Source organism: Lithobates pipiens, unplaced genomic scaffold (genome assembly GCF_037356315.1).
Source record: "Lithobates pipiens isolate NorthernLeopardFrog02 unplaced genomic scaffold, aLitPip1_a1.2 Scaffold_19, whole genome shotgun sequence".
Lineage (NCBI taxonomy): Eukaryota > Metazoa > Chordata > Amphibia > Anura > Ranidae > Lithobates > Lithobates pipiens.
The window spans coordinates 375,624,919-375,645,980 of NW_027507764.1; the positions used below are offsets into that span (position 1 = coordinate 375,624,919).

Consider the following 21,062-nt stretch of genomic DNA (forward strand, 5'->3'; position numbering starts at 1 on the left):
AGCATAATTCGTAATATGGAATGTATGTTCCTTGCTAAAAAATATTTTTTTATCAAGTTGTTATGGGTAAAGTTCAACTTTAAAGTAAAATTCCAGTTTTAATATCTAATAAATCTTTCTTTTTTGGGCAAAGCTAGCCAAAACTACAGGCAGTCCCTGGGTTACAAACAATAAAGGGTCTGTAGGTTTTTTTTAAAGTTGAATTTATATGTATGTTGGAACAGGGACATTTAAGTGCAACGTCAGTCAAAAAAAAAAAAAAAAAAAGTTTATGTTCTTTGGATAGCATAAGGAAGGGTTAACATCCCTGTAATGTTTGTTTTGCTGTCTGTGCCCCTGTTTAGAAGACTTCACCTCTCTTTCTGCCCCTGTGACAAATGGATTTGGAAAATTTTGGGTTGTTGTGGAAACAAGGATTAGTGAAAAAGCTTCAGTGGAGACACTGTTAACGGGATAGCTCTTACAGGAGTGAATTTATAGGGATCGATTTCTTCTCACTTCCTGTTGTCTCAAGCTTTTTGTAAGAGTTGTATGTAAGTCGGATGTTTGTAAGTCTGGGACTGCCTGTATTACTATTACAGAATGATGTAGCTGTTGTGTATGCTGCAACGAATTGTAGTAGCATTAGTTATACACAGTAAGTGGTGCTGTGTTCTGGCAGCATTACATGCAACTTCCTGTCTGCTGCTGGAATATAAGAGAATGAGGATGGGTGCTTTGTTGTCATTTAGAAGTTTTGCATTTTTATCAATGCAAGGCTTCCGCTGATTGGCCAAGGTGGAATTTACAATGACATTTGTCCGCCTATCCCAGAAAGCCTTGTATTGATGCACCTCAGCCGATTCTCTTTATATCTGACAGCAGATAAGACGACCCCTGTACAACTGCCAAATCACATCACCACTTAATGTAGGTAGTAGCGGGCACATTATTATGTAATACAAATAGCTTGTTGGGCCAGCTTTGCCCAAACTATTTAAAATTAAATTAAATCTGGAATTCCACTTTGACAGTCATGAAAAAATAGTTTAGCTAATTTTTAATCAACCTACAATTATTAGAATAACTCAAATTTGGCAATTTTGTTCAATGGCCAACCAAATTCAGAATTAATTTTTTTATAACCAAAAGAATGCAAGAGTCACAAGCATTTAATAAAAACACCACACACATAACTATACAAAATGAATTTGTTTTATTAAATGAAAGAAATCTGCTCTGTGGGTCAAATATGAAATAGAATATACAAAAACTTTACATTAGTTCTCTCAATTGAATAAAACCCTATTGCATGTTAAACTGTAGCAACCATTTCCTTTGCCTAGGGAACATCCAATATATACGTTCCCTGTGACAGTGGTACACTGCCGCACTCGGCAGTCATACACACTTGCAGGGAGGTAAGGTTAAAAATCTAATCACTGCTTTTCTAACAAATCCAAACTAATGCACAGAGGAATGTGTAAAAACAAGAAACGTACTCAGTGACATTAGTTAGAGGCAAGTGAAAAGTCTGTCACGTTTACAATTTTCTCATATCACATTTTCTAGATCTATACAAATATATATATATATATTGTATTCCTTTTAAAAAAAAAAGTCTTGTTTGATATATTTATATATATACACCTGGAAAGCACACATGCAGGTTAAGTGGAACTCCAAGGAAATTTTTTTTCACCACGTTTGATCAGTCTTGCCAAGTTATCCCTAATACAGAATAAACGTTGCCCAGATGGCTGCTTAGGAGGCAAAATTTACTTACTGTCAGCCTGGATCTTCCAGCTCTAGTGCTAGGAGTTCTGTCGCTTGTACAGTGATGGTGTAAATTTACTCTCTTTTCTCCCTTTTTAAAACATTTTTTAATCTCTTCACACAATACAAGTCATTAAGAGATTAAACAAGGGGTTTTCCCATTGTTTATTTGCCCTCCCTCGCTCCTTGTCCAATCACAGCATGCCTTATATTCTGTGAAAACAATACAAAACATTTTATGAATAGATGAGAGAGGAAGGGACAATTTATGAATGGATGAGAAAGGAGAGGAAGGGGGAGAGTAAACACCACTATCCTTCGCTGTACAAACACTGGAACTCTAAGCAGCAGAGGCGAAAGATCAAAAGCAAACAGTAGTATCTGACAAGAATACAACTAAAATACATCCGCAACATATATCCGAACTCAGTACATCCAGCATTAGTGGTAATTTAGAAGGACCAATCAAAAATATTTTTCTCCTGGTGTTCCACTTTAAAGTGTCCTTCCCATGTGATTGAGCTTTTGTCCACTGTTGGACTGTGCTCCCCCTCAAACCCCTATCAGAAAATCAAGACAAAAATAAAATTTAAAACAGACACAAAGCACAGCCCCCTGTCAAAGTCTAGAAAGCTCAGACAAAAGCTTTACGTCTTTGGCATAGCACAACCTCTCCCGTTAACACTTCTCCTTTAAGAAACAAGATGAAAAATTGTTTAGCTTCCTTAACTAAAACACCTTTAAAAGAAGTAACCTGAAATGTGTAAAATAATGTGTTCCTCGTCAAAATATACAAAAAGATACTTCTGTCATGGAAAAAAAAATCCGTACATACACTGAAGTAGCAGACATGAAAGGTCATTGTGTGTAAATGTGCAAGTACACAGATTACTGACGTTTTCCCTATTGACAAAGATGTCATATGAAATCATTGAGCTCTGCTTCAATTGCTGCCGCCATCTCATCAGCTTCCGAACTGCTTCCTTCCTCATTGCTGGACTCACTCGCTCTATCGTCCTCTGCATCCTCCTCATCCACATCCAGTTTTCTCTTGTGGCCTCTAGTGGAAAGAAGCAAAATAAAATAACATTTCAGCGTGTGGAGCAGAAAGGAATAAAATGAGTAGGCCATTATGTTTAACCACTTCCATACCAGGCCTATTCTAGCACTCCTCTCCTACATGTAAAAATCATTTTTTTTTGCTAGAATATTACTCAGAACCCCCAAACATTATATATAATTTTTTAGCAGACACCATAGGGAGTAAAATGGCGGCCATTTTTATCTCGCATGGTGTTTGCGCAACAATTTTTCTAATTTTTTGGGGAAAAAAAGTTTCATGATTTAAAAAATAACAAAACAGTAAAGTTAGCCCTTTTTGTTTTACATAATGTGAAAGATGATGTTACGCTGAGTAAATAGATACCCAACAAGTCAAGCTTTAAAACTGCGCACACTCATGGAATGATAACAAACTTCAGTACTTAATCTCCATTGGCGTCGCTTTCAGATTTTTTTACAGGTTACATGTTTAGTGTTACAGAGGAGGTCTAGTGCTAGAATTGTTGCTCATGCTTTAACGCACGTGGCGATACCTCACATGTGTGGTTTGAACGGCATGTACATACGTGGCTGGGACTAACGCATGCATTCGCTTTTGAGCGCGAGCTACCGGGGGGACAGAGGCATTTTAAAGTATTTTTTTTTAATTTAATTTTTTCTATTTTTACTACATTTTTTTTCTTATCACTTTTATTCCTATTACAAGGAATGTAAACATCCCTTGTAATAGGAATCATGACCGATCCACTTTATGGAGAGATGTGGGGTCAATAAGAGGCAACCCCTGCTGTCACTTGTAAGAACGATCAAGCGGCGAAACTGCAGCTATGATCGTTCCTATGGTGCACAGAATCGCCGGCTGCAAACAAGGATATCCGAATGATGCCTATAGCTGCAGGCATCATTCAGATATTCCCACTGAAATTCCAGGAAGTTATATAACATCCTTGGGTGGGAAGTGGTTAACTACTTCAATACCGGGCATTTTCACCCCATTCCTGCCCATGTCAATTTTCAGCTTTAACACTGTCACATTTTGAAAGACAATTACTCATTTAATGCTACACTGTAGCCAAATAGCCAAATTAAATTTGTATAATTTTTTCGAGACAGGGCTTTCTTTTGGTGGTATTTAATCACCACTGTGTTTTTTTTTTAATAGCACAAAATAAAAAAAACAACAAAAAAAAGATCAAAAATGTTGAAAAAAAAATACGTTTAGTTTCGGTTATAAAAGTTTGTCATTTTTCTTCTTCACTGATGTGCGTTGTGCCAGTCACGGGCAGCTGTTCCTTCAGAGCGCATGTGCCGATGACGTAGTCGGCAGCTTATACAGTAATTATCTCCTAAACGGTACAACTCCTAAACAGTTTTAGGAGCCATTTACAGTACCCATCGGTAAGCCCCTTTAATATAGGCCTACCTAGAGGTACAAACAGACCAGGGGAGTTTACTTCCTCTTTAACCACTTAAGGACCGCCTCCTGTACATATACGTCAGTAATTTGAAGAGGGATCTCTCGGTAATGGTAGCAGCTGCTGCCACAGCCGACATATCCCTCTTTACAGGAGGTGGTCCTGTGTGCGATAACGGTGGTCTCCACGGTGGGTTCGCCGCAAGATCACCATTATCGTCGGCGGGAGAGGTGCCACCCCCCTCCCGATGCTCTCCCGCTCCCTCCGCTGGTTACCGGAGCCGTCGGTAATGGCGGAGGTGATCGGGTCCTTTCTTCTGCTGGGTATGGAGACGAGTGAGGCTAAGATGGCCCTTACTCATCTCTATACCATAGGAGGGCGGAAGCGACGTCAAAACGTCACTTCCGCCCATACCTCTTAAAAAGGTAAATTTTTTTCAATGTCAGTTTTTCAAATGACATTTTTTTTTATTGCATTTAAGTCCAAATATGAGATCTGAGGACTTTTTGACCCAAGATCTCATATTTAAGAGGACCTGCCATGCTTTTTTCTATTACAAGGGATGTTTACATTCCTTGTAATAGGAATAAAAGTGATCCATTTATTTATTTATTTTTTTAAAGTGTAAAAATAAATTAAATCAAGTAAAATAAAGTAAGAAAAAAAAAAGACTAATTTTTTAAAACACCCCATTCCGACGAGCTCATGCACAGAAGCTAACGCATACGTGGAGTAATGCCTGCATATGAAAACGGCAGTCAAGATACACGTGAGGTATCGTCGCGATTGGTAGAGCGAGAGCAATAAAACTAGCCCTAGACCACCTTTGTAACGCAAAACATGCAACCTGTCAAATTTTTTAAATGTTGCTTATGAAGATTTGAGGGTAAAAGTTTGACGCTATTCCACGAGCGGGCTCAATTTTGAAGAATGACATGTTGGGTATCAATTTACTTGGCGTAACATTATCTTTCACAATATAAAAAAATTGGGCTAATTTTACTGTTGTCTTATTTTTTATTCAAAAAAGTTAATTTTTCCCACACAAATACGGTGTGAAAAAGAGTATTACAACGACCGCCATTTTATTCTCTAGGGTGTTAGAAAAAAAAAAGAAAATATAATGTTTGGGGGTTCTAAGTAATTTTCTAGCAAAAAAAAAAAAAAAAAAAAATGTATTAAACATGTATACACCAAACCTGAAAAAGTGGTAAGTGGTTAAGAAAGATTATTAGTGCAAAAGCTTCCATGTACATTAGACCTGCAACTAGGAAAAAACTAAACATGCCATGGAAATGTAATGAGCTACAGTTATTTTTAAAGTTACATCACAGTTACACTCTATTAAAATTGAAACAGACACAGCACCTCTAGCATTCAGTTGTCCGTTACATATGGAAAAAAAAAAAAAAAAAAAAAAAAAAAAAAAAGGTTCATACATTTTCTGAAGCAAAGCTGAACAGAGAAGACAGTACATCAAGGCAAACATTTCCATTTTTTCCTGTAATTTAACAGAAACTTCTATTATCACCTTGAATCAGCAGAAATGTGTGCTCATTTCCAAAAGGTACAGAAAGCAATTCATGTTTTTGTACTTGGCACTGGATGGAAAACTCATTAGACTATGTTACATATACAGTAGAAACTGCTTTAATACCCAATTCTACAGCAACAAAGCATTCCAAGTACACAATTTAATTTTGAATAATGTGTGTGGCTGAGATACAAGACTTCCCTGAATACCAGTCCTCTGAGGTTCACTTTGTTTAAAGCGGAACTGCACTGCATCTGGGCGCCACAAAGCAAACACTATTTAACCCCTTCCCGACCAGCTGCTGTAGTTATACTGCGGCAGGTTGGCTCCCCTGGGCAAAACGTCCTAGCTATATGTCGGCTCGCCTTCTGACCACTAGGGGGCATGCGCCACCAGAGGTGTGCTGACGTGCCGCAATGCTGTAGCCGATGTGCGTCTTTTATGATGACCGCCGGCACCTGAGATCGCACCATACAGAGACAGAATGGAGATCTGTCAATTTAAATAGACAGATCTCCATGCTGTTAGGGTTGAGGAGAGCGATCTGTTGTTCATACCAAGTATGAACAATGATCGCTCTCCTCACCCAGGAAGTCCCATCGCCCCCCCATAGTTAGAATCACTACCTAGGTAACAGTGACATTTACTCAGTAATCAGTGCATTTTTATAGCACTGATCACTGTATAAATACCAATGGTCCCAAAAATGTGTCAAAAGTATCCAATCTGTCCACCATAATGTCGCAGTCCTGATAAAAATCACTGATCACCTGCATTACTAGTAAAAAAGATAAATGAATAAAATAAAAATGCCATAAATCTTTCCCCTGTATTGTAGACGCTATAGCTTTTCTGAAAACCAATCAATATACGCGTATTGCAATTTTTATTACCAAAAATATGTAGAAGAATACATAAAAAAAAAATGGGCATATTTATTATAGCAAAAAGTACAAAATATTGTGTTTTTTTCAAAACTGTCTCTTTATTAGGTTAAATTCACAAGTGCTTTTTCTTATATTTTATATTGGCTTCTGGAATTTACAAATGCAGCAATTTAGAGGTTGGATGAAATGTTTAGCACTGGGAAACATTTCTTGATACATATAGTTGTATATAAAATGCACTAATCTATCAGACCAAAACGAGGGACAATTGAGGAGGAAAGATGGACAGAGGGGACTTTACTCCAAATGAGAGTCAGTCCCTCGAAATCGAACAGTTGGGAGGTATGCAGATGAATCATGTATGATTTATTTCCTATAATATATTTGTCTTTAGGTCAGGCATGCAGGCAGGAGGGTGTGCTTAGCTAAGAAAACCCAAATTAGCTGTATAAAGAAATTTGCCTAGGCCTGGCACCCCCACGCATCTAAGCATGCAGAGCATTTGCGGAGTGTGGAAAATCGCATAGTGCAAAAAGCACCATGTGATTTTACTGCAGCTGATTTTTTTTTTTTTTTTTTTTAAAAGGTACAAGGACACATTTCCTGCATTTCTTGTAGGTACAGTAGCCCATTTAAGTGAATCGGCTGTTGGAGCTGTAGTAAAGAGCAAAAGCCACATAAGCCAATGCCTCCTCTGTAGTGCCGGCTCCTGATACCAACTGCACCTCACATCTTATCCCAGCTAGCGGTCTCCAGAGTGGTGGCAGCAGCAGGAAAGAAGAGATCTTAAAGTGGTTGTAAACCCTTACAAACCACTTTGACCTACAGGTAAGCCTAGATTAAGGCTTACCTGTAGGTCCAAGAAATATCTCCTAAACCTATACGGTTTAGGAGATATTTGCCTGAAGACAGGCACCGCTGTCTACGGCGCATGCGCCGTAGACAGCGACACGCAGGCGCACTGAGCGCGGCATTTCCAACAATGGAGCTGCCGCGCGTGTCGGCTCCCGTGCGCATGCGCGGGCGAGAGTGACGTCATCGCGGCTCCGCCGAATGACAGCGGCGGAGCTGCGAGACTCCACCGAAAAGATGGATGCGCCGGACTACAGCGGTGACATCGCTGGCTCCTGTGTCAGGTAAGTGACACATAATGGGCTACTATGCGATGCATAGTAGTCCATTATGCTTTGCCTTTGCAGGGAATGAAAGAGGAAGTAAACCCATCAGGGTTTACTTCCTCTTTAAGGTCAGTGTGAAGCAATACACCGAGCATAATAGTATAGGGCTGCTTTCATACTGATGCGCTGTTTACCCACACCACGGGTGCAGTGCAGAGTACCTGCGGGTTTCCTGCGCTTAACCATAGATTATGGACTATTATATCCTGCATGTTTGGTGCACTTTCTGAATGCAGGCGTTTTGGTGTGCTTTCAGAAAGTGCACACCTGCAGGATATAATAGAAGTCTATGGCAAAGTGCAACTAACCTAGGAAAGTTGCAGACGCACTGTGCTGCACCCCGGGTATGAGTAAACCTCAGCACATCAGTGTGAAAGCAGCCTTTTAGGGGGGCTCAGAAGAGTAAAGGTTTATTCAAAAGTGCGGCAAGCCCTGCTGCTCTCCTGAAAAGTGATCCGAGAGTTTTTGACAGGTGCAGAGGCAGTGATATGTTGCCTCCTCGCCACTTGATTTAAACCCATGATTACTGTGTAATGCACGTGATTGCTACACTGTAGTACGGCAATTCAAGGTTTAAATCAGGTGTGAGGAGGCGAGACACTGCCCAGTGATCTTTGAATTCCCCCATGTAGTTCTGGTAGAGCTCTACCTCTTTAAGGTTGCCTACCCTAAAGCCTTGTCTACACACGGCTGTCCTCTAAAAAGTAATCTGCAGTGGATCACTTTTTTTAAAGACCCTTGATGCTCACTAAAAGCCCATTAACCATTAAAAGTCAATTTAACTGTACCGCAACTGCCTGCATTACATGCGGATGTGGTACGGTCCTGTGCATTAAATCATCACGTTTGTGGCGGTACCACCTGCCAAACATGACAGGTTTTATGATTTTTTTTCAGAACAGCAACTGTGGCGATGTGTACAGACATGGCTGCTGCCTATATTTATTTGCAACTGGGTAGTCAGGGGGCAGTAACCACCTATCTTTACTGCTAACCTTGTAAACGAGGCCTAATGCATTCATATATACTCAATAAGCGGTAAAATAAAATATAGGATTTTTAGAACAGCTTACCTGTAAAATCCTTTTCTTGGTGTACATCAGGGGACACAGAGCCTTAGTAATTACTTAATGGGTTATGGGCCACCCTCAGGTGTTGACACTGGCATACCCAAGCTATATGGGAGAACTAGAAGTCCCCACCCATGACAAAGGTGGGTACTAATGAGGCAGTGGGGTGCTCCACACCCAAAAGGATTTTGTCAGAATCCATACAATAGACAAAGAAGATATTTGGGGGGCACACCCTAAAAGATGCACTAAAGATGGTGCAGCCATAAGACCATACAACAGAGCAAAATATTACAGCGCACACATGTGAAAAAGACATCTTAGGTCTTATGGCTGCACCATCTTTAATGCATCTTTTAGGATGTGCCCCCCAAATATCTTCTTTTTCTTTAACTTGAAATGGGAGGAATCTTACCCCTTAAATCATAAGTTTGAATAGTCACTTATCTAATCCACTTAGTGACAGTGGATTTAGACGCTGCCTGTCCTTTCTTAGGACCCTCTGGCAGAATAAATGAGACATCAGTCTTACGAACCTCAGCGGTTGCCTTTAGATTTTCACTGCTCTCACCACATCAAGACAATGTAGTGACTTGTCTTTCCTGGAACGTGGTTTTGGAAAAAATAATGGCAGGACAATATCTTAGTTTAGGTGAAAACCTGAAACCACTTTTGCCAAAAAGCCTGGACGTGGGTGTAACACCACTCTGTCCTTATGAATAATCAAATACGGCTCTTTACAAGAAAGAGCAGCCAATTCTGAAACCCTCCTTGCTGAGGAAATAGCAACCAAAAATACCAGCTTCCTTGTCAGAAGGACTAAGGGAATATTCTGTATCCGTTCAAATGGCTGTTTTTATAACACTGACAAAACCAAGTACAAGTACCAAGGGCTTAATGGCTATTTAGCTGGCGGATTAATCCGCATCACCCCTTGCATAAAACCCCAGACTAAAGAATGTGTAGCAAGCGGTCTCTGAAATAAATTTGATAAGGCTGAGACTTAGCCCTTAAAAGTACTCGAGGCCAAAATCATCTCTACGCCTAATTGTAGAAAGGCAAGAATTCTGCCTATGATATATCCCAGAGGGTGCCAACCCTTGGATTCACACCAGGAAACAAGCCTTTCAGACTTTCTAATATATAGCTCTGGACGCTGGCTTCCTTGCATTAATCAAAGTAGAGATAACCGACCCGGAAAGCCCACGTTTCTTTAGAATGTGGGTTTCAATAGCCAGGCCGTTAAATTTAGCATTCATAAAGTAGGATGGAATATCGGCCCCTGTGACAGCAGGTTCTGACCTTAGTGGGAGGGACCCTGGATCTTCCACGGCCATCTTGCCAACGTCTGGGCCATGTTGGTGCTACCAGAATTACCGGCTTTCTTTCCAGCTTGATCCTGCAAAGTCGTCATGGCAGCAACTGAATAGATCAGTGAGAACTGATTCCACGGGGTTACCAGCGCATCTGTTCCGGATGCTAGTGGATCCCTTGTCCTGGACACAAAGTTGACTAACTTCATGTTGAATCTGGACACTAGAAAATCTACATCCGGAGTCCCCCATTTTTGGCAAAGAGCCCAAAAAAATGTGGGGATGAAGAGACTATTCCCCTGGGAATAACTGCTGGCGGCTTGATTAGTCCTCCCACCAATTCTCTATTCACGGAATGAAGACGGCCGATAGGCATGGAATATTCCTTTCTGCCCAAGTTAAAATATGATTCACCTCTCTGTGCTGAGAGACTCTTGGTGCCCCCTTGGTGATTGATATAGGCCACAGCCGTGGCATTGTCGGATTGGATCCTGATAGGAAAACCCTTAACGTGGAAGTTCAGGCTTTCAGAGCCAGACGCACTGCCTGTATCTCTAGGATGTTGATGGGCAAGGCTCTTTTGGTTCTTGGCCCAAATACTCCAACTTTCTTAGTGGCTTTAAGGAAGACTTCTCTAGGTTAAGAATCCAACCCAGACTTTCCAGGTAACTGATTGTAATGCGTACACTTTTCTCCAAGCGGGCCACTGACTGGTCTATTAACAATAGATCATCTAGGTACGCAAGACTGTCATGCCCTGTGTGCTTAACCTGGCTAGAGGTGGGGGGCCAGTACCTCTGAACACCTGGGGTGCTGTAGCTAGCCGGAAGGGCAAGGCTACAAACTGAAAGTGCTGCTGTTTCACGTCAGATCGCAGCAACCTTTGGTGAGTGGGAAATATAGAAGTTCTCTTCCCTGTAGGATAGAAACCACTGACCTGATTGGCTCCATGTGAAAGGAGCGAATTTTCAGGAATTGATTTAGATTCCTTAGATCTAGAATGGGTCTGACATCTCCATTTGGTTTTGGCACCGTAAACAGGTTTGAATAAAACCTCAAACCTTGCTCCTCTGTGGGGATCTGTATGATCAACCCCTGAGCCAATAATTGGTCTAATGTTTGAAACAGAGATAGCCTTTTCCCTGGATCTTTTGGGAATGTTTGATCTCACAAAACGAGAGTGGAAACTGACGAAATTCTAGTTTGTATCCTAGAGACACCATGGTGATGACCCATCTGTCCTGAATTTCCCTTTGCCAGACTTCTGAATATTTCAGAAGTCTCCCTCCCCCCACCCCACTGGTGGGAGGGGGGTGCCTCTTCATGATGACGCTTTAGTATTCTTCTTTGCAGATTTGCTGCCCCTGATCTTCTTTTGTGCCTGGGTCTGACCCTGAGGTTTTCCTCTAGAGTCTGACGGCGGAGGCTATCGCCACTGCCTAAAGGCGGATGTCCCTGGTGCAGGAGAAAAAGTCAGTTTAAATGAGGGACGTTTATACTTTCTTTTGACTGGCAAGAGAGTACTCTTTCCACTAGAAATCATATGGATGTATTTATCCAAATTATCACCAAATAGTCACTCCCCATGAAAGGGGAAACTAGTCATAAGCTTCTTACAAGGTGCTTCGGCTTTAACCAAAGGGTCCTATGCATGTGTACTAGCACAAGTGCGAGGCGGGATGCCTGGTGAATAGAGTCCTTCACAGCGTTTATGGAAAAACATAATGCCTTTGGTAGTTTGGCCAACTCACAGGCCTGTTGTGCAGGGAGCTCTTCAAGAGCCTCTCTGAACTAGTCCTTTAGTTTAGGGACTGATAGATGCCTATTGCTGCGCACTGCAGGCTGAGAAATGGTCCTTGTCCAGGAAAAAGAGTATTTTAACAGGAATTCCAACTTCTTATCTGTTGGATCTTTAAGCATTTGTGCTACTGGACAAATTAAACTTTTATTCACACTGGAAATCACAGCGTCAACTGCTGGAACCTTCCATTTTTTGGTGAATTTCATCTCCATTGGAAAGGGAACTGAGAATCTCTTTGGAGGGACAAAATGCTTATCCGGATGATCCCATTCAGCATAAATAAGCATTTCTAGTAATGCATGGATTGGAAATGCATGCAAAGGCTGTAAAGATTTTAAAGAACCAAAGGAAGAAACCGGACTTTTAGCCAAGTCTGTTTGGGGTATCATGAAAGCGGAGCGAACCATTTCCGTAAGGATTTGTACCTCAGATTGTGAAGCTGAATCATCAATTGTTGTTTCCTCCCCAGGGGAATAATCGGCTTGATTTTCCTCTCGATAGTCTGAGGGTTATATCTCATCCTGTCCCCACTGTTCCCTTGGTAAAGGTTTTGAGGTGGGGGATCTAGCACACTTCCTATCCCCTTGGATTGCCCGCTAATCTTCCTTCTAAGCCCTGCAGGGCAGAGGAAAATGCATCTTCAGTCATGTAGACAGGGGCTGAAGTGTGAGAAGCACTTGCACCACCAATTGCTTCCAATGACTCACCCTGGCTTTGCCATGTCAGGTATGTCCGGAGAGGATGACAGTGTGGAGGCATGACTGGAATTCCCAGTGCCTGGGGGTGTAATCTGTGGTACCTTTTTGGTAGTTCTAACCACAAAAGCAGAGGCACTAAAGAAAAAACATACCACTTGCTGAGCAATAGTTTTAGAAAAAACAATGCCACCATAAAGATCAGCTTTTGGTGCTGAACAACAATTTTATTTCCTGTAATGGAAATGCCTGTATACACCCCTCACGTAACTTAGTGCTCCTTTGTCCTCCAGTGTGTCAGACTTCCTCTCCTCCATTACTGATATGAGAGGATCTGTTCCTTAAAAGCCTCAGATGAGCCTGGCGTGGCATTAGTCCGCGCTTCCACCCCTCAGCGTGTGCTCCATGAGGACGCTCTCCTCCGCTGCACAAGGCGCCGCCAGTTAACCACGCCCTCAATTCCAGCCCCCTCCTCCTTTCAAAAGAACTAGTCCGCTCACAGGCCCAAACGGCATTCGGGTCTGCAAATGCAGACCGAAGGAGGCGGCACCAGCAAGCGCCATCTGGCACCTAGATAGAGCATATAAACAAAAAAGTCAGTGCTACTACCCATACATCACATACAGTGGTGTGAAAAAGTGTTTGCCCCCTTCCTCATTTCCTGTTCCTTTGCATGTTTGTCACACTTAAGTGTTTCGGAACATCAAACCAATTTAAACAATAGTCAAGGACAACACAAGTAAACACAAAATGCAATTTGTAAATGAAGGTGTTTATTATTAAAGGTGAAAAAAAATCCAAACCATCATGGCCATGTGTGAAAAAGTGATTGCCCCCCTAAACCTAATAACTGGTTGGGCCACCCTTAGCAGCAACAACTGCAACCAAGCGTTTGCGATAACGTGCAATGAGGCTTTTACAGCGTCCTGGAGGAATTTTGGCCCACTCATCTTTGCAGAATTGTCCTAATTCAGTTACATTAGAGGGTTTTCGAGCATGAACGGCCTTTTTAAGGTCATACCACAACATCTCAATAGGATTCAGGTCAAGACTTTGGCTAGGCCACTCCAAAGTCTTCATTTTGTTTTTCTTCAGCCATTCGGTGGTGGACTTGCTGGTGTGTTTAGGATCATTGTCCTGCTGCAGAACCCAAGTTCGTTTCAGCTTGAGTACACGAACAGATGGTCGGACATTCTCCTTCAGGATCTCTTGGTAGACAGCAGAATTCATAGTTCCTTTTATCACGGCAAGTCTTCCAGGTCCTGAAGCAGCAAAACAGCCCCAGACCATCACACTACCACCACCATATTTTACTGTTGGTATAATGTTCTTTTTATGAAATGCAGTGTTCCTTCTACGCCAGATATACTTGGACACACACCTTCCAAAGAGTTCCACTTTTGTCTCATCGGTCCACAGAATGTTGTCCCAAAAGTCTTGGGGATCCTCAAGATGTGTTGTGGAGAAATTGAGACGAGCTTTGATGTTCTTTTTGCTCAGCAGTGGTTTTCTCCTTGGAACTCTGCCATGCAGGCCATTTTTGCCCAGTCTTTTCCTGATGGTGGAGGCATGAACGCTGACCTTAACTGAGGCAAGTGAGGCCTGCAGTTCCTTGGACGTTGTTGTGGGGTCTTTTGTGACCTCTTGGATGAGTCGTCGCTGCGCTCTTGGGGTAATTTTGGGCGGCCGGCCACTCCTGGGAAGGTTCACCACTGTTCCATGTCTTCGCCATTTGTGGATAATGGCTCTCACTGTGGTTCGCTGGATTCCCAAAGCTTTGGAAATGGCTTTATAACCCTTTCCAGACTGATAGATCTCAATTACTTTCTTTCTCAATTGTTCCTGAATTTCTTTGGGTCTCGGCATGATGTGTAGCTTTTAAGGATCTTCTGGTGGACCTTACTGTGTCAAGCAGCTCCTATTTAAGTGATGCCTTGATTGTGAACAGGTGTGGCAATAATCAGGCCTGGGTGTGGCTAGAGAAATTGAACTCAGGTGTGGACAACCACAGTTATAGTATGTTTTAACAAGGGGGGCAATCACTTTTTCACACAGGGCCATGATGGTTTGGATTTTTTTTCACCTTTAATAATAAACACCTTCATTTACAAATTGCATTTTGTGTTTACTTGTGTTGTCCTTGACTATTGTTTAAATTGGTTTGATGTTCCGGAACACTTAAGTGTGACAAACATGCAAAGGAACAGGAAATGAGGAAGGGGGCAAACACTTTTTCACACCACTGTAGATAGCAGAGCTCCCAGGTGCGCGATCCACAGTTGTTGGCTGAGTAGGGAAATGAGGAAAAGATGATCCGCACTCCAGTGATTGCTCTTAAAAAATGCAGTATTTATTAACAAGCTTGATGATTATTATTATTTGCGTTTGGTCACTGTGGCTTGTTAATAAATACTACATTTTTTAAGAGCAATCACTGGAGTGTGGATAATCATTTCCTCATTTACCTAGCCAGAGCGGTGAATGTACTGCTTAAGCAGAGAACTGGCGCTGCCAGTCACAAGAATGCTGGACATTGCAAGCATATATGAAGCCGCCACCGCACCTCTCTGAGAGGGGGGGAGTTTAAACAGCAGAGTCCCTAATCTGCATGATATATACCTGGCTTACTTAGTAGGGGCGGTTTTTACATACAAAAATGTCAAAAACTGCTGGTGTTCCCCCACTGTTCAATAGGAACCCAAACTGACTGCTGGGACCACACATGCAGAGAAGCAACGTACCAAGGTATGCGTATTTTTACTCCTATTAGAAGGGAACTAAAGGCATACAATGTTTAATGTGTGGAAGAAAGGCATAGGTGGTCTTTTTCCTAGGCTTCTTCCCTTACCCTTGTTGCAAGATAATGCTGAAACAAGCAGAGCCAAACTTCACCCATCACGGCAGGCTGCATTAGTAAACCTTTAAAGACCGGGTCTCTTAATAGGGTTTCCACTCCTTTGGACCTGTATAGCAACCCTCAGGGAGCAACTTCAGGTAGTGTAGCAGGACCAACAAAAAAAAAAAGGCCTGGTTCCTAGGGTCCAGCCCTCAAAGAGAAGCGTTACAGGCAAAACCTCACTCTTGTATGTGAGGCCCAGGTACCATCCTGTGGCTTGGATGGATCCGGCTGTGGAGGTTACTTAAATCCAGCATGGATCCCTCCTGGAGCTGCTCGGAGCACATCTTCACTTGTGACCAACACCTTAGACACTGGCGAAAAAAACAGAGGTACGTCTGGAGGGAGGAGGGGTTATATAGGGGGAGTGAACTTCCTGTATTGGGAATACCAGTGTCAAAACCTAAAGGTGGCCCATAAGCCATTAAGTAATTAGGCTCTGTGTCCCATGAAGTATGATGAAGAAAAAGCTTTACCACAAGCCTTCACTGACCTCTGTAGTTGCAGGCACTGTGGAGTAATTTGTTCTCCAGTTGCACAACAGTGGCACTGAGGTCAGGTCTAGTAGTTTTATCCGCAGCTTAGAGCTCCTCTATGTTAACCTTAGAGATCAGAAGGCTGGAAGGCTATCAAGTTACAACTAGGAGGGTAAGCAGATTGAGCTGAACTGCTGAGACATGCTCTAGAATAGAGGATGAATTGCTCCACAGTGCCCGCAGCTAGTGACTAAGATTAGCCTGTTTTAAAGCTTATTTACCGAATATTGGAACCATGTAAATACTTGGTCCAGCCACCCAAACACCAAAAATGTATATTGTTCTGGTTGTTGATGATGTCAAAGAGTGCTTGTATGCCCCCAGTCAAAATACTCTGCCACTGGTACCTCCACATACAGAAAGCAAGCAGCACAGAGGTTGCAAGGGATAAACTAGCATATCAAAACAAAATAGTTAAAGCCTAAGTTTAGATAAAAAAAAAAAAAATACACAAGGGATTTTACTTACCGACTATAATTTTGATGTTCCCCTTGTGCTGCTTGCTCTTGGCTTAGTAAAGAATCTTCTTCCCCCCATTCCACATCATAATTTTCCAGTGTGGCAGGCATCAACAGAGTTGAGGGAACTATGACGGCACACTTAAAGAGCCCCAAACTACGCCTGCCCTTTCTGCCCCATTCCCCCATTCACAGAAGCCATACTATTGCTTCCAAGAATGAAACTGATCTATGAATGAAGGAGGTGGACCTTTCAATCATCTGCCCATCCTCTGGCAGTCTCAGCTCTTTTAAACCCCCACCACACATGAAGATAAGGGTGGTGGGGGTAGGAAGGAATTGGCGGAGGAAGATTTCTACCAAATCAGGAGACAGCAGCACAAAGGACACACAAAGTTAAGTAGTAACCTCCCTTGTCCTTATTTTTAACCACTTCCCGCCCAGCCTATAGCAAAATGATGGCTGGGTGGTAGTTCCATTATCCCGACTGAGCATCATATGACATCCAGCAGGATAAACTGATCTCGCGCCAGGACCACCAGGGATGTCCACAAAAGAAAGCCCAACAGGTATGCCACCCTAGACCACCAGGGATATGCCAGTGCCCAGGCAGTTGCCAATCAGTGCCCATTAATAATGCCTGCCATTGCCATGCGATCAGTAATGCCCATCAGTGCAATCAGTGCCGCCTATCAGTGCCCCATCAGTTCTTCATATCAGCCCCGCTTATCAGTGCTATCTCATTGCTGCCACCTTATCAGTGCAGCTTATCAGTGCCCACCAGTGAAGGAGAAATCTCACAATTTTGGAAAAAAAGTATAACAGAAACAAAGAAAAAAATGTTTAGTTTTTTTCCCCCAAAAATTTCAGTCTTTTTTATTTGTTTAGCTAAAAATAAAAACCCCAGTGGTGACCAAATACAACCAAAAGAAAGCTCTATTTGTGGGAACAAATTTTTGTTTGGGTACATTGGAGCATGACCGCGCTATTGTCATTTTTAAAAAAGTGACAGCGCTGAAAATTGGCTTGGGCAGGAAGGGGGGTAAGTGCCTGGTATTGAAGTGGTTAAACTACACTAAGGCTTAAAACGTAACTGTACTGTATTTACCCTGTCACAAATATCCCTTACAGAATACATAAACGGAAGCTACGAAAAGCAAGAGATACAACACTGTCAATACTTTAATCACTAGTCCCATTACCATTTACAGTGGGAGTCCAATTATTCACAACTGTGCCCCCCAGACTGACTGTAACATCTCAGCATTCATCCCCAATTTTGTCTTGGCATGTTGAAAAAGACTGAAATTTAGATGTCAAAAGCCTAGGCACGGGTGCACAGACATTACTCTGAAGAGGGTAGATTGTGAGAATACTTTGATTTTTCATATTTATGTAGCAAAGATGCATTGCACAATTTTACATACAATTATGCAGTCTTTTACTTTACAGGAACTCACAATTTAACGCGCTTAACAAAGTCTGACAGCTAAACCACACATACACTAAGGAGAATTGAGTGCCAGGAAAAAGTATGTGAATCCCTGAAAGTAACTGTTTTTCTGCAGTAATTTGTCATAAAAATATGATCTGATCCTCCTCTAAATAACAATAGACAAAGACAATATGCTTAACCACTTAAGCCTGGACCAATGTGCAGCCAAAGGACCAAGCAACCTTTTTGCGATTCGGCACTGCGTCGCTTTAACTGACAATTGCGTCGTGTGACGTGGCTCCCAAACAAAATTGGCGTCCTTTTTTCCCCACAAATAAAGCTTTCTTTTGGTATTTGGTCACCTCTGCGTTTTTTATTTTTTGCACTATAAACAAAAATAGAGCGAAAATTTTGAAAAAAAAGCAATATTTTTTACTATAATATCCCCAAAAAATATATATAAAAAAACATTTTTTTCCCTCAGTTTAGGCCTATACCTATTCTTCTACATATTTTTGGTAAAAAAAAAAAAAATCTCAATTAGCAATTATTGATTGGTTTGCGCAAAAGTTATAGCGTTTACAAAATAGGGGATAGTTTTATAGCATTTTTATTCATTTTTTTTTTTTTTTTACTAGTAATGACGGTGATCAGCGATTTTTATTGCGACTGCGACATTATGGCGGACACATCGGACATTTTTGGGACCATTGTCATTTATACAGCAATCAGTGATATTTAAATGCACTGATTCCTGTGTAAATGACACTGACAGTGAAGGAGTTAAGCACTAGGGGGGCGAGGAGGGGTTGTGACGTGTTTTTTTATGGTAGGGGGCGTGGCTTGGCGTCTGACGTCACTGATCGTGTTTCCTTATAACAGGGAACAGGCGATTGCCGACAGCCACAGTAGGAAGCACGAGGAGAGGTTTGTTTACACTTACCTCTACTCATTCTTCAGCTCAGTGACCCGATCGCGGGACACCAGCGGCGACCGGGTCCGCTGGTCCCGCAGCCATGGTCACAGAGCTCAGGGCCGGGTGTGCGCCTCCGGCGGTGCACTCCCGACCCATGGCTGGCCACTTAAAGAGCCACGTACAGGTACGTGATTGTGCCCAGCCGTGCCATTCTGCCAACGTATATGTGCAGGAGGCAGTCCTTAAGCAGTTAAGCTAATAATACGCAATCGTCTGTATTGACGGATGAGCTCTGGCGTGTTCGCACACTCCATGTGCAGAGCCCGCCTGGAAGTTGGTGCAGCTCTGCGCTAACCACAGACAGTGAGACATTTCCCCGATCTCCGCAGCTGCACATGGGGGCAATGTCTCACTGCCTGTGATTAGTGCAGCGCTGTGCCGACTTCCTGGTGGGCTCTGCACGTGGAGTGTGCAAACATGCTGGAGCTCATCCTTATTGAACACACCCATTAAACATTCACAGTGCTTAAAAGTGAACCCTTCGAGTTATTAGTTGAACCTTCTTTGGCAGCAATGACTTACAAACAAGTGCTTTTGGTAGCTCTGGATCAGACCTGCACAACATTCAGGAGACATTTTTGAACATTCCTCTTTACAAAATTGCTTCAGCTCAGACACAATTGTAGATGTCTGGTGTGAATGGCTATTTTAACTACTTCCCACCCGGCCAATGTATATATACGGCCGGGTGGGAGCTCTCTACTTCTGACTGGACGTTCCTGAATTCAGAAGTAGTGGGTGCCCACGCAGTGGCGCGATCCCAATGAGCTTGTGTCACCCAGACACGGTGCATTTGGATCGGCAGGATGTCCAATCACAGCTGTCATGTGATGTAAACAGACGGTTGCTAGGCAATCGGCTTTCATCTCCTCACATGGAAGTCGTCGCTGAGGAGAGGAGAGCGGATCGCTGCAGCCGGCTGGTGATCAGTGAGTATGAGCTGTTTTTTACAGCTTTTTACTCACTGATCACAAACCTAGTCTAAAACACAGTGTAAACACAATGTCCCCACACGTGCCCCCAAAACACACATGTCCCCCACATGTGTCATACTAAAATCACATGTCCCAATGATTATCTGCACACGTCCGTGATCACCTGCACACATCTGTACATGATCATCTGCGTAAATATGTCCGTGATCACACAAACCAATTATTATACACATTTACACTACACGGAAATGTTTTTACCAAAGACATGTAGCAGAATACATTTTAGCTTAAATTTATGACAAAATTCGATTTTATTGGATTTCTTTTAAAATAGGAAGAAAATGTTTTTTTTTTTAATTTACGCAATCTTTTCGCTTATATCGCAAAAAAATAAAAAATACAAAAATACCCGGTCACACTGTATTTGCAGCGGTCTTACAAGTGCACTTTTAAAAAATAAAATAAGACAACAGTAAAGTTGATGTACAACATTTAGCAACCAACATGATTGATGATTAAAAGAGGCACATCTAAGTATGCAAGCATCGGCTGTCCACAGGCGGTCCTCTGCAACGCCGGCTCTCACCGCCGTCAGTCTGCAATAGTGACAGAGAAGACTACACTGCAGTAGAGTGTTTTGAAAGCGAGGCTTAAAGCGCTTGTGGTGCACAGCATGGAAGGAATGATGTTGATGGTGGTGTGGAAGATGGTCTATGTCAGGGGTGCCCAACCTTTTGAAGAGCGAGGGCCACTTAAGCGAATTGGTCGCGGGCCCCAATGAGTGGAGCGGGAGGATGACAGGTCCGTGTCCACAGACACAGCCCACTCTACTCTATGGGCCCTCTGATCCAATCTGATTTGCCCAGATGGAAGGGGCAGATTCCTTTATTTTTTTTTTTAGGTAGGCAAGTGTAAACAGACAAGTCCGTTTTACATCTGCTGCTCCATAGAGGTGAATAGTAAGGCCGATTGGGTTGGACCAATCATGTGAAAAGGGACCTAAGGCTGCTTTCACACTGATGCGCTGCGATTTGCCCAAACAGCCGGTCCAGAGCAGTGAACCTGTGGATTTTCTGCAGGTTAGCTGCACTTTACCGTAAACTTCTATTATATCCT

General features: G+C 42.4%; 1 protein-coding gene across 2 annotated transcripts in view; it reads right to left on the bottom strand.

Moving 5' to 3' along the window:
* Positions 1-1,176: 1,176 nt before the first annotated feature.
* CTDP1 (CTD phosphatase subunit 1) overlaps positions 1,177-21,062 on the bottom strand; it is a 195,986-nt gene continuing 176,100 nt past the window's right edge. For both annotated transcript variants that reach the window (XM_077492323.1, XM_077492322.1), the window contains one exon: positions 1,177-2,815. In XM_077492323.1, coding sequence (XP_077348449.1) covers positions 2,674-2,815 — 142 coding nt within the window. In that variant the 3' untranslated portion in view covers positions 1,177-2,673. The remainder of the gene's footprint in view (positions 2,816-21,062) is intronic.